At 42.1% G+C, this 14871-nt stretch overlaps 1 protein-coding gene across 1 annotated transcript in view; it reads right to left on the reverse strand.

Moving 5' to 3' along the window:
- Positions 1-14871, reverse strand: part of ADGRB1 (adhesion G protein-coupled receptor B1) — a gene marked incomplete at its 5' end in the record, with an annotated part of 259043 nt that overhangs the window by 129731 nt on the left and 114441 nt on the right. Inside the window, 3 exons of the mRNA XM_083379962.1 lie at positions 5681-5749; positions 9390-9584; positions 11988-12199. Of these exons, the coding sequence (XP_083236088.1) occupies positions 5681-5749; positions 9390-9584; positions 11988-12199 (476 nt within the window). The remainder of the gene's footprint in view (positions 1-5680; positions 5750-9389; positions 9585-11987; positions 12200-14871) is intronic.

Here is a 14871-nt window from a genome sequence, read left to right on the forward strand (position 1 = left end):
AGAAGAGAAAATCAAGGAAATCTGTTATGTAAAGTACAATATGATAGAAACTGACTATTATTGATTGTTGTGTATAGAGAGATAGATATAGATATAGATAAATGAATATAGATATATAAATATATGGATATGGATATATAGATATATAGATATAGATATATGGATATGGATATAAATGTACAGATATAGATAAAGATATATTGATATGGATATAGAGATATATAGAAATATAGATATAGAGATATGGATATGGATATGGATATAAATATAGATATATGGATATGGATATAGATAAAGTTATATAGATATAGATATAGATATATGGATATGGATATAAATGTATAGATATAGATATAAATATATTGATATGGATATAGAGATATAGATATAAATATAGATATATGGATATGGATATGGATATAAATATAGATATATGGATATAGATATATAGATATAGATATAGATATAGATATAGATATAGATATAGATATAGATATAGATATAGATATAGATATAGATATAGATATAGATATAGATATAGATATAGATATAGATATAGATAAATATACAGACATAGTTATATGGATATGGATATGGAGATAGATAGATAGATAGATAGATAGATAGATAGATAGATAGATAGATAGATAGATAGATAGATATAGATAGATATATAGATTATAGATATAGATATAGATAAAAGGAAAAAGTAACTTAGGACTGTTTTTCCCACTTAATGAACATCACAGCATCCCCATGGTCATGTGATCAAAATTCAGACACTTTGAAACTGGCATGTACTTATGACTATCGCAGTGTCCCGGGGGTGTCATACGACCCCCTTTTTGCTACCTTCTGACAAGCAGAGTCAATGGGGACGCCTGATTCACTTAACAACCGTGTTACTAACTGAACAACTGCAGTGCTTCACTTAACAACTGTGGCAAGGAAGGTCGTAAAATGGGGTTAAACTCACTGAACAACTGTTTTGCTTACCAGGGAGTCCTCAACTTACAACCACTCATTTAGTGACTGTTCAAAGTTACAATGGCACGGACCATTTTTCACACTTAACGACTGTTGTTGCAACATCTCTGTACTCATGTGATCAGAATTTGGATGCTTGGCAACGGGTGTGTGTTTGTGACAATTGGGAGTGTCGTGGGGTCACCTTTTGCCACCCTCTGTCAGTAGGGAAGCCAGATTCACTTAAGAACCGTGTTACTAACTGAACAACTGCAGTGATCCATTCAACAACTTTGGCAAGAAAGATTGTAACAATGGGATAAAACTCTCTCAACAACCGTCTTGCTTAGCCATGAAAATTTTGGACTCAGTTCTGGTCATAAGTTGAGGACTACCTGTACATACAGCTAGACCACCACAGGGAGACCAAAGTGGATATCCACTCACGGACTAGGAAAACTCAGGGAAATAAAGATGGTTGTATAATTTCCTCTGGAAGATCAATGAGAATGGAGCTGGAAGGGACCTTGGAGGTCTTCTAGTCCAACCCACTGCTCAAGCAGGAGACCCTATACCATTTCAGACAAGTGATTTTCTAGTCACTTCTTAAAAATCTCCAGCGATGGAGCACCCACAACGACTGAAGTCAAGCTGTTCCAAAGGTTAACTGTCCTCACTGTTAGGAAGTTTCTCCTTAATTCCAGGTCGCTCCTCTTCTTGGTTAACCAACCAGAATAGAAGCTGGAAGGGACCTTGGAGGTCTTCTAGTCCAGCCCCCTGCTCAAGCATGGGACCATATGTCATTCCAGACAAGCGATTGTCCAGTCTCTTCTTTAAAATCTCCAGTGATGGAGAATCCACAACCTCTGGGGGCAAGCTGTTCCACTGATTGATTGTCCTCACTGTCAGGAAGTTTCTCCTTAATTCCAGGTTGCTTCTCTCATTGGTCAGTTTCCAACCATTGTTTCTCATCCTGTCCTCTGGTGCTTTGGAGAATAATGTAACCCACCTCATCTTTGTGGCAGCCCCTCAGATACTGGAAGACTGCATTCATGTCTCTCCTGTTTCTTCTTTTCTTTAGACTAGCCAAACCCAAGTCCTGCAGCCGTACTTTGTATGTTTTAGTCTCCAGGTCTTGGATCATCTTAGTTGCTCTTCTCTGATTTTTCCCCCCCCCCCAAACTCTCAACCTCTTTTTTGTGGTATGGTGACCAAAACTGGCTGCAGTATTCCAGGTGTGGTCTTACTAGGGTTTTCCTTGTACAGGTAGTTCTCAATTTACGACTGGTTGCTTCGAAGTTATGACGGACTTCCCCAGGGGTACTTACAACCCAGTTCCAAAGTTTTGGTGGCTGCCTCTACCTACCTCTTGACTTTGCAAAAGGGGTCTAGGACAACTCACCGCAGCCAACTCACTGCAGGACAACTCACGGCGAGATAAGTGTTACACTGTTGTTGAAGAAACGGTGGAATGGATTCATTAAATAGAGGATGTAAAAAGAAGGGCAAAAATGACATGTGAATAACAAAAAAAATTAATTAATTAAAAATAAATAATTAAATGGAATTGTCCCAAAGGTGCTTTTTTTCAAGAGGGAACTGGACTTTCTTCGTTTTTCTTTGAAGACATTTCGCTTCTTGTCCTAGAGGTTTCTTCAGCTCTGGAGGGATTGGGAAGATTTATACTCCTTGCAGACAGCTGGTCATTTGCCTTCTTTTAGGGAGTCCTTGAGGCCACATGGAGGTTTTATCTGTGTCGTCAGGGTCACCTGAGTGGCACAAATGGGTGTGGAGCCTTCTCGGAACTGCTGAAAGGACTGTGTGGTAGACTGGAGATGGATGATGTTGTATCCTTCCCCCTCTGTTGAGGGAGGGCTGTTCCGTTTTGACCTAGGTGGCCTCTTTGACCCCTCTTTCAAACCAGCGGTCCTCAATGTCCAAAAAGTTGACTTTGCTGTCTTCACAAAATTGGCCTTCATCTCTTCAACGCAGATGGACTGACAAATCTTGTCCTTTCAACAGTTCTAAGAAAGCTCCACGCCCATTTGCACCATTCAGGTGACACTGAGGGCAGAGATAAACCTCCAAGGGGCCTCAATGACCCTCCAAAAGGACGCAAATGACTGTTCTGTACCAGCCTGCTACCGGCCCTGCAGAAAAGGCAGGGACAACCCCTTTTACAAGAAGGCAAGAGGCTGGAATTACGCCTGCCAAATTTATTGCAACAAAAACAAACGGAACAAGACAAACCAAGAAACAGGAGCTTTAAGAAACAGGAACTATCCGAGCGGTTGCCTTCAGCAAACCAGCCCTCCCCACACATTACCCTTATATAGAGTTCAGGGCGTGGCTTCTCTCTGCCTCCTTCCGAGGAGCCCCATTGCCTTCCTCTGTTTACTCCTAATTGACTGCCTCCTGCGTCGGGCATCCTTGAACAGGGCCAGCTGTGGGTCATCTTCATCCACGCTGTCAGGCTCACACAGCTGGGTCTCCGTGGTGACCAAGTGGGAGGGGCCTGGCTGAGGGCTCTCATCAGCAAGATCTTCAACCCCCTCAGCAAGGTCTTCAACACCCCCCTCCTCCTCCTCTGAGTCGTCCGACCCAACTGCCGAACCCACAGGCTGACCCTGAATCACAACAATGACCAGCTGTCTGCAAGGAGCATAAATCCTTCCGTTCCCTGCTATCCGGTCAGAGCTGAAGAAGCTTCTTGGAGGAGAAGCGAAAGGTCTTCCAAGAAAAACAAGAAAGTCCAGTTGCCTCGTGTAAAAGCTCTTTTGTAGATACGGAATTAACCCGTTTTCCACCCAGCTCCATTACACAGAACTGTTGGCTGAGGGGAGCTTCCGCTGATTTGATTAAACATGTTGAGGATTTTATCTTGGCTGATTCCCACGTCTTTACCCTAGAGCAGGGGTGTCAAACTCAATTTCATTGAGGGCCGCATTGGCATTGCGGTTGCCCTCAGGGGGCCGGGTGGGTATGGCCAGGGTGGGCGTGGCCTACTGGGTGGGCGTGGCTAGAGTGCATATGGCCTATTGGGTGGGCGTGGCCAGCTCTACATCGTTGGCATCAAGGGTGCCTATGGGGGCCTGGGCAGGAGTGGGGCAGATCTGAGGGTCTCTGGCAGAAGGAGGGTCTCTGGGCCAGGACCAAGGCAGTGGGGGCCGTTCCCTCACTGGATCCGGCCCCCGAGCCTTGTGTTTGACATGTCTGCCCTAGAGGACAATGCAGGTGGAAAAATCCCACTGTGGGCCAGACAAAAACGTTTCCTTGAAGAAAAAATGGGATTAGACAGCTTCTTCCTTGGGTCCCGCGTCTCAGAGTTTTGTTTGAAAAATCTGCTAAGAAAGATTTGTCGCTGTGCCATCAAGGTACCTTTGATAATATTGAACTAAGCTTCCGAGCGTTCCTTTGTCTTCTTGTCGACACATTTGGCTTTTCAAAAGGCAGCACTTTTTTTTCTACGTGTGGGTTGTTGCTTTTTCTCCTCTTACATCCGAAAGGAAGCGGAGCAAACATTTTTTGCAAAAAAGCTTTTATTTTATTTTATTTTATTCTTTTCTTTTCTTTTCTTTTCTTTTCTTTTCTTTATTATTTTATTTTATTTTATTTTATTTTATTTATTTTATTTATTTTATTTTATTATTTTATTTTATTTTATTTTATTTTATTTTATTTTATTTATTTTATTATTTTATTATTTTATTTTATTATTTTATTTTATTTTATTTTATTTTATTTTATTTTATTTTATTTTATTTTATTATTTTATTTTATTTTATTTTATTTTATTTATTTTATTTTATTTTATTATTTTATTATTTTATTATTTTATTTTATTTTATTTTATTATTTATTTTATTTTATTTTATTATTATTATTTTATTTTATTTTATTTTATTATTATTTTATTTTATTTATTATTTTATTTTATTTATTTTATTTTATTTTATTTTATTTTATTTTATTTTATTTTATTTTATTTTATTTTATTTTATTTTATTTTATTTTATTTTTCTTAGTGTCTCTTAGCAGCACAAAGCCAGTTTGATGTAGTGAGGAAAGTCCTAGCACAGAAATCAGGAGACAGTGAGTTCCAGTTCCACTTTAGGCATGAAAGCTGGCTGGGGGACCTTGGGTCAATCACCAGGAGACAGTGAGTTCTAGTACTGATTTAGACATGAAAACTGGCTGCATGACTTTGGGCCAGTCACCAGGAGACAGTAAGTTCTAGTCCCATTTTAGACCTGAAAACTGTCTGGGGCACTTTGGGCCAATCACCAGGAGACTGTGAATTCTAGTCCTGATTTAGACAAGAAAACTGGCTGCGTGACTTTGGGTCAATCACCAGGAGACAGTGAGTTCTAGTCCTGATTTAGATCTGAAAACTGGCTGGATGGTTTTGAGCCAACCATAGGGAGAGTTTGAGTTCTAGTCCCTTAGACCCTAATCGTTAATGTGGTCACATGATCGTGGTGGGATTGCTCAATCACAGAACTTCAAATCTGGGTTGTAAATACCCCTCAGGTGTATCCGTCAAAGCTTCCAACAGTCGCTAAGCAAATGTTGTTTTATAGCTTATTATGCAGGTAGTCCTCAACTTATGACCATGAAGCAAACGGTCATAAGTCAACTCTGAGAAAATTGCAGTTTTTTTCCCCTCCAAGCAATTTCTAGAAGATTATGATGGAAAGTTGAAAGATTCACATACCAGCTGAGCTTCTTCCCACTTGTCTCTGTTGTCTTCGGTCAGGATGTTGCTAATTACCTGGACGAAGTTCTGAGAAGAAGAAAAAAAAATCAGAAAGCCAATGCATTCATCCCTGAAACTGACACACTGTTGTTGACACATTCTTTGAACATTCCATTCTAATCCTCCCCATCCTCAAGTGGAGAAGCAGAAGAAGACCTTTCTTTCAGAGCCATTCATTAGATAACGATGAAGAAGCCAGAAAAAAGGGTCTCCATCTCCATCTCTTTAGATTTTTAAGGCATGTGGTCATGGTTTCCACACACACACACACACACAGGATTGAGGGACATTTCAAGGACAGTTGTGTGGACATTTCAAGGACATTTCTCAGGTCTGCCAACGTATCCAACCAGAAGTGATTCGTCCATTGGTGGACCTGATCTTCCATTCCATCTAAGCTAGCAATTATGGAGACAGGCCAAGAAAGGATGAAGGTACGAAGAATTGATTTCTTGTTGTTGTTGTTAGTTGCGAAGTCGTGTCCGACCCATCGCGACCCTATGGACAATCTTCCTCCAGGCCTTCCTGTCCTCTACCATCTTCTGGAGTCCATTGATTTCTATGAACTTCTAAAAAGGTATGAAGAATTCATTCCTCTGAGTCTTTCTTCCCGGCAATACCTTCAGCATGGGTTTTGAGAAGCAGTACACCAACATTTCTCAACTTTGGCAACATGAATGTAGGTGGACTTCAGCTCCCAGAATTCCCCAGCCGGCATAGCAAGCTGGGGAATTCTGGGAGTTGAAGTCCACCCATCTTCAAGTTGGGTGGACTAGTGTGTAAATATACCTAGGCAGCATTTGATCTTGGAAATTCACCTCCTGAGTAATGGATTATCCTACTGAAAGCTCAAGTATGAAGAGCTACACATCCCAAGATTATTTTCAAGCCAGGACATCAGTGATTTCAGCCTCCCGAGCTTTAGAGCTGAGCTGAAACTGCATCAAGAGTCATCCCCAGGTGGTTGAAGGTACCACCATCTTGACCACCCATCCCCACCATGACTATCATCTCCTGTAACTGTCTGGTTTGGTACAGCAACGCAACAGGACAGGTACAGACTTCAACAGATAGTCAAGATTGCAGAAAGAAGAATTGCAACCAGCCTGCCTTCAAATTGAGGACCTGTATATTCTGAGGGCCAGAAGCAGGGCTGGAAAAAAAAATATATATCTACAGACCGCTCACATGGTGATGGACATACGCTGTTTGAACATCTCCCCTCAAGATGGCGCTATAGGGCATTGCATGCCAAAACAACTAGATAGAGCAGGGGGTCTTCGAACGTGGCCCTTTTATGACTTGTGGACTGCAACTCCCAGAATTCCTCAGCCAGGCATGCTGGCTGAGGAATTCTGGGAGTTGAAGTCCACAAGTCATGAAAGGGCCACGTTTGAAGACCCCTGAGATAGAGGGACAGGTTTTTTTTCCCCCTACTGCCATCACTCTGCGGAACACTTAGTTCTCTCAGACCTGCCTAAAGGGTATATTAACCAGAGTAGCTACAGCTGTAGTAATACGATTTGTCCTTCTTATTATCTTCTTTACTCGCCCTTTTACTGTGGTGAGGACATGATGATGATGATGATGATATGATGATACTTTGCGTGTACTGTGAGTCCGTCAGTATCCGATTAGACACTCAAATTCCTTGAGTGTCTAATATTGCTTGGCCAGATAAAATATTCAATTCAATTCAGTTCAATTTTACTTGGAGGAAGGGGGGGGGGGAACAGGGCAATGGAGTGACCTGCTAAGAATGGAGGCAAAAATGTCCCTCCACTCTTATGATGAATTGAATTATTTATGAATTGATAATTCATAATATTATTATAATTTGGCATGCCCAAACAACTAGACACAAAGACATTTTTTCTTCCATCTTGCCATCTCTCTGCTGAACACCTAATTCCCACAGCACTGTCTTATGCCTAAGGATATATACTCATGTAGTAGGGCTGTAATAGCGCTCCATGGTGCCATGCTGGCCACATGTGTGCAGAAATGTCTTTGGATAGCACCGGCTCAATGGCCTTGAAATGGAGTTGAGCACACACACAAGCACTCACACACCCTATAGTCAGTAATGGCTAGTGGAGTAAAATCCACAAGGACTCCTTTACCTCCTTTTTTTAATTACTTCTCATTACTACTGTAATTACTGAATCACTACTCATCTTTACTATTGTGTTCTCCTATTGGTATTTTAGGATTATCTTACTTTGTTGCTTGAATGTCCACTAAGGATTTCAGCACCAGAGACAAATTCGATGTGTGTCCAACCACATTTGGCCAATAAAGAATTCTATTCTATTCTATTCTATTCTATTCTATTCTATTCTATTCTATTCTATTCTATTCTATTCTATTCTATTCTATTCTATTCTGTTCTGTTCTGTTCTGTTCTGTTCTGTTCTGTTCTATTCTATTCTATTCTATTCTATTCTATTCTATTCTATTCTATTCTATTCTATTCTATTCTATTCTATTCTATTCTATTCTATTCTGCATTTTGTTCTGCCCTACCCTACCCTACCCTACTCTACTCTACCCTACCCTACCCTACCCTACCCTACCCTACCCTACCCTACCCTACCCTACCCCACCCCACCTTACTCTATTCTACTCTACTCTACTCTACTCTACCCTACCCTACCCCACCCCACCCCACCCTACTCTACTCTACTCTACTCTACTCTACTCTACCCTAGCCTACCCTACCCTACCCTACTCTACTCTACTAAGCATTCTAAAGAAAGATGGCTATAATTCCTGGTTATTTTGTAAGAGAGCAAAAACTCTTAAGCTCATATAAATCCATTCCTACCATGCTTGTCAATTTGTCACTGATCGCTTTCTGAAGATGAGATTTTATCAGGGGTGTTTGTACCAGTGAAACATCTACTGATCAAGGCATTAACGGGAATTGACTGCCTGGGTGAGCACCTTCCCCAATCAATAACCCTCTTTGCTATTTGTTTACTGATGCTCTAATCTCTTGTTATCCGTCCTGTTTAAGACCGGCGGCTGGCTGATTGCTGATGTTTCAGGGCTGATCAGCTAGAGCCTCATCAAATGCTGCCGTGTCTTCCTAAATATCTTTGCTTCCAGGGGTTATATGCTGGACTGAAAGCTTTCCTCAAAGTGGTGAATGCCTTATGCTGTCACGCCTGTCTCTGCGTCTGTCGATTGTACGTGCGACTTCTCACCGTGTGGAAAAAAAAAACTACGAAAGAGCTCCATTGGAATCATTCTGGAGCAGTATTTGTCTTTGTTGTTGTTAGCTGCAAAGTCGTGTCCGACCCATCGCGACCCCATGGACAATGTTCCTCCAGGCCTTCCTGTCCTCTACCATCTTCTGGAGTCCATTTAAGCTCACTCCTCCTGCTTCAAGTATTTGTCTACTTGGACAAAACTTTAAAACGCTTGGACTTCAATTCCCAGAATGCCTCATCCAGCCATGCTGGCTGAGGAATTCTGGGAATTGGGAGTCCACACATTTTCAAGTTGTCAAGGTTGACGAACGCTGCTCTGGAATCAAGACTAAATGCAGAACTCTCCGATTTATTATTATTATTATTACTATTTTAAAAAAAATAAAAATGGAAGCATTTAGACCTTTACCCTCACGCCAACTAACCCGTGGGATTCCCGTTTGTCAACTCACCTGTACGTCGTTCGAAGTCGGATTGTAATACGCCCTGCGGAATATCTCCGTCATGTTCCTGAGTACATCAAAGGTCGACAAAAGGTCCCCACTGTAGCTGGTTCCATCCTGAGAGATCTCCACCAGGTTTTGCAAGACGTCTGAGACCCCTTCTCCAGCTAGCCCCCGTTGGGCTTTCGAGAGATGGTCCCTGGTCTGGCAAGTCAAAAACAGAACCAATGTTATTTCATGATATTTCCTCCCACCCACTTTTTTTTTAAAGAAACCCATATCGTGTTTCTCACCACAGCACAGAGCTATTAAAGAAGCCTCTAAGCCCACCAACCAAAATATAATATAATTGTTTCAAAGACTCTGTGTAATCTAGGTCAGGCCTTCTCAACTTTTTCACCCATTGTACCACTTTTAGAATACGGCAACATCCGAGTACCACCAGTCGCCTAGCAAGGTGTCAAAAACTTGATGGCCCACCCCCCCAAAAATGATGAAGTACAGGTAGTTCTCGACTTACAACAGTTTGATTAGTGACTGTTCGAAGTTACAATGGTACTGAAAAAAGTGCCCCCCAAGCCACAGCTGAGCAAGACACCTGCCTGCCCGCCCGGGGGCGCTCTTCCTCCTGCCCGAGGTTTTCATTGTTGTGAGCATTTCTGTTGAGGATTGGTAACTGGGGTGGGGTGGGAGGTGTTTGGTTTTTATTCCCCCCCTCTGCTGGGTGGTTGCAGCAGGTTTTGGTCACTTCACATGACCCTGGGACTCTGTGACCGTCATAAATATGAATCAGTTACCAAGCATCTGAATGTAAATCACAAGACCCTGGAGATGCTACAACATTCCAGCTGATTGGCGCTGCTTCTGGGGACAGAAGCTCCGGGATCAGCGCCGAGCTCTAGCTGGATCCTGGCACTGATCCTGGCACTTACGCTGAGCCCTGACAGCCCTGCAGCTCCAGCCGTCTCTCGCTCAGGCTTGTGTGGTGCTGCCACCAGTTCAGCTCATTCGCCTCCTCCGCTACCACTTTTCTAGGATGGTTGCGTACCGCCTGCCAGGTGCCAATGTACCACAGGTGGTACCCATACCACTAGTTGAAAAGCCCTGATCTAGGTCATTAAAAGCTTCTCCGAAGGGAGATAAGATCTACAGCTCACCCATGGGAACCAGCTTCTGGAATTCCTCTAGAAAAGACAAGGAGAAAATGGGCTCGTGCTACAAGCCCAAATGACCATCTATTTTTAAAATCAAGATTTCTGGATCACTCAAGGTGGCCAGACAAGATCCTCGGAACCAAAATGAATGAGATTTAGAGTTTGAGTGGGCTAGTCTGATGATTTCAGAATGATGGAAAAAAGATGTTGGGACTCTAGAAAGAGTGCAGAGAAGAGCGACGAAGATGATTAGGGAGCTGGAGGTAAAATATATAAAGGAACGGTTTCTGGAACTGGGAATATCTAGTTTAATGAAGAAAAGGACTAGGGGTGACACGATAGAAGTCTTCCAATATTTGAAGGACTGTCATAGAAAACAGGTGGTCAAGCTATTCTCCAAAGCACCTGAAGGTAGGACAAGAAGCAACAGATGGAAACTAACCAAGGAGAGAAGCAACCTAGAACTAAGGAGAAACTTCCTGACAATGAGAACAATTAATCAGTGGAACAACCTGCTACCAGAAGTTGTGGATCCTCCAACACTGGAAGTTTTTTAAGAAGAGATTGGACAACCATTTGTCTGGCATAGTGTAGGGTCTCCTGCTTGAGCAGAGGGCTGGACTAGAAGACCTCCAAGGTCCCTTCCACCTCTGTTATTCTGTTATTCTATAAGCCCATATCAATTAATCAGTGGAAAAGTTAGCCTCCAGAAGTTGTGGGTACTCCAACACTGGAGGTTTTTAAGAAGAGATTGGAAAACCATTTGTCTGCAATGATACTCTAGAGCAGGGGTAGGCAACCTTGGTTCTTTTAAGGCTCGTGGACTTCAACTCCCAGAATTTCTGAGCTAGGAGTTGAAGTCCACGAGTCATAAAAGAGCCAAGGTTGCCTACCCCTGCTCTACAGGGCCTCCTGCTTGAGCAAGTGGTTGGACTGGAAGACTAAAAGGTTTGTATTATGTGTGTTTGTTTTTCATTCCCAATTTCCTACGGGAAGATTGAAGAAGATATGAATTAGATGATCCTGACGTTGACCAAGATCACAACTGCTGTGGCCATGAACTAAAAACAATGGAAGATAATATTTGTAACTCAGGTTTGAACTGTAGGGACCTTGGTTCTCTCTGAGCTTAGTTGTTGGCTGGTTTCATTAGTAAATCAGTAAATTAGGTAACATCCTCAGTTTGGTAAGGAAACTTCTCCAAGCAAGAGAAGCACACAAGATTTATTCAAGCCTATATTAGTTGACAAGAATTGGGTCAACTAAATGTCTGTGAAGATTCTCAATCATCCAGGTTGTGATTCTCCTAAAGGTGCTTTTTTTTTTTAAGGCAACTGGACTTTCTTGGTTTTTCCTTGAAGACATTTCACTTCTCATCCAAGGAGCTTCTTCAGGTTTTGCCATTCTCTTCAGTTCAGAAGTGAAGAAGCTTGGGAGAACAAATCCCACTCACCATCATCTGGATATTCCTGTAGTCTATGGAGACACACTTGACATACGTCGGAAGCGTCCAATAGGCGATGCCGTCTTCATCCAGCAGGCACCGCCGTAGGATCAGCCCTGGTGAGAGAAGATACCGTGAAAAGAACAGCTCCTCCTCCTCCTCCTCCTCCTCCTCCTCCTCCTCCTCCTCCTCCTCCTCCTCCCCACAAATCCCATGCCCTTCTAGAACTGATGATGTTACCTAGTTGGGTCCTGAAATGCCTGAAAGGAAACAACCAAGCTCAGAGGGCATCAAGGGCCTCAAAATTCTCCTCCTCTTCTTCCTCCTTCTCCTTCTCCTTCTCTTCCTCCCTCCTCCTCCTCCCCACAAATCCCATGCCCTTCTAGCACTGATGTTGTTACCTAGTTGGGTCCTGAAATGTCTGCAAGAAAAACACCCAGCTCAGAGACAACCAAGGACCCCACAGTCCTCCTCCTCTTCCTCCTCCTCCTCCTCTTCCCCTCTGTTAGGCATATGGTGTTAGCCTACAATGTTGGGTTGAAAATATATTAACCACAATGCTATGTCTTTAAGAAGTTAATTGGCCAATGGGTGTGTAAGTGTTCTCATGGCCATAAGAGGAAGCTAGTAACGTAGCTTCTCTCTCTCTCTGAATTCACTGATCTCTACTATTACTGTTTTTGCTCTGCTGTTGGTTTACTACTGTTGTAAACCTGAACTGTGTATTGACCTCTGGACCGGTAAGAAGACTTTGTAGTTTGGATTACTCCTTGGACTGTTGCTATTGTGTATGACTTGGACTGTTTATTTTTGACTGTGCATTTTTGTTTTTACACTACCTCAAAGTAAAATACTTTTTGCTTTTACAACTCAGTGTACTCCTGTGTGTGACTCTTGCTGCTCTCAGTACCCTTCCTTGTCTCTGCAACTCTTTGGTAGCACAAGGAGATCTCTGCACAACAAATTCCTTAACACCCTCCCCCACAAAACCCACTCCCTTCTAGCACTGATGATGTTACCTAGTTGGGTCACGAAATGTCTGCAAGGAAACACCCAGCTCAGAGAGAACCAAGGACCCCACAGTCCTCCTCCTCCTCCTCCTCCTCCTCCTCCTCCTCCTCCTCCTCCTCCTCCTTCTGACAAACCCTACTCCTTCTTATCACTGATGATGTTCCCTAGTTGGGTCATAAAACTCCTGCAAGAAAACCACCAAGCTCAGAGAGAACCAAGAACCCCACAGTCGTCGTCGTCGTCCTCCTCCTCCTCCTCTTCTTCCTCCTCCTCCTCTTCCCCCCCCACAAACCCCACTCCGTTCTAGCACCGATGAGGTTCCCTAGTTGGGTGAAGAAACACCTGCAAGAAAACCACCCAGCTCAGCAAGCATCAAGGACCCCCCCCCCCACTCACACACACAAAAACAACCAATTGCAAGAAATTCCATTATCCCCTGGATATGCCTCAGTTAACCTCTTGTGGCTAATCAATCTCCAACTTAAAAACACTGGTGTAGTTTGAAGTTTCAGAATCTTGAAAAACCAGACAGGTTTTTCCATCTGTCTTACAACCGAGGGAATTAAGTAAGTCCCTTTAAGTTTCTTTCTTAACTTCTCTTTCTTTCCAGGGTTTCCTGTATGTTTTTGCTAAGTGAAGTGCCTCATTCTTTCACCCAGGTCATCTGAAGGAGGCCCAAGCTTTTTTTTTAAAAAAAAAAATAAATATTGAGGATGCTCCAGATCTCTGAATGTCCCAGCTGTTTTCGGGAATCTGAAACACATAACTCGAAGTGGTTTTTGTTCAAGTGCGGCTACAATTTCTCTCTCTCTCTCTCTCTCTTTCTCTTTTAAAAATAGAAATATCCTATTTCTATTTTCTATTTTTATTTTTCTATTTTTCCGCAATTGTTTTTAATGGGTATTATTACAGATACTACTGTTGTGGACACTAAGTTGATGTTGAATTTAATTATGGCAGCGAGACTTTTAGTAGCGCAATATTGCAAGAAGGAAGAACTGCTGACTATAGAAGAGTGGACTTTAAAAGTTTCCAACCTGGCGGAAATGGCAAAGATCTCAGCGTATTTGAAAGAACAATTGCAACAAAGATATATTGTGGAATGGAGAAGGTGGATCGAATATATTCAGAATAAATATGGGACTAAAAAGTTTCACTTGGCATTTGAATAAGTAGCGGATTTATATGATGCATAATTAGCTTGTAGTTATTTTATTAAGAGTTAAAGTGCGACAGAATTTAATATCTTATTGTTGTTTGCATATTTTAGATTATGTTTGTATTTTTATACCCTGTATTTAGCTCTGGGAAGTCGGGGAGGGGGAGGGGAGGGGAGAGTGGGGGAGGGTTGGGGAGAGGGGAGGGGGAGGGGAGGGGTTTTGTATTTTAAAAATGTACTGTAAAACTTTTCAATAAAAAAAATAGAAATATCCTTGTTACGTTTCCGGACCAAAGATGGAAATGCAAACTAACAGAAGGAGGAAAACGGAGAAGGGAAGAACAGGAGAAATTAAAAAAGGGGCAAATACCTCAAAGGAATGGAAAACAAAAGTGACCTCCGGCTTTGTTCGTGACAAAAGGTGATAATATAATGCGACAAAGTGTCTCTAATGAAAACGAGTATGGAATATTGGAACGATCTCAGAATACTAACGGTTAATATTTTGAAGAACAAATATTCTTATTACGTTCTGGTAAATTTTAATCAGTGTTTCACTGGTCAGAAACAATATTTCTCTCATCAGCTTTAGTCCTCAAATTACAGCTAAAATTTCTCAATCCAGCCTAGCCCACCTCACAGGGTTGTTGTTGTGTGGAAAATAGGGGGAGGAAGGTGTATGGGATCTGCCTCCCTCCCTCTCTCTCTCATATCTATTTTCTT

Source organism: Vipera ursinii (assembly GCF_947247035.1).
Source record: "Vipera ursinii genome assembly, contig: SUPER_3_unloc_1, whole genome shotgun sequence".
Lineage (NCBI taxonomy): Eukaryota > Metazoa > Chordata > Lepidosauria > Squamata > Viperidae > Vipera > Vipera ursinii.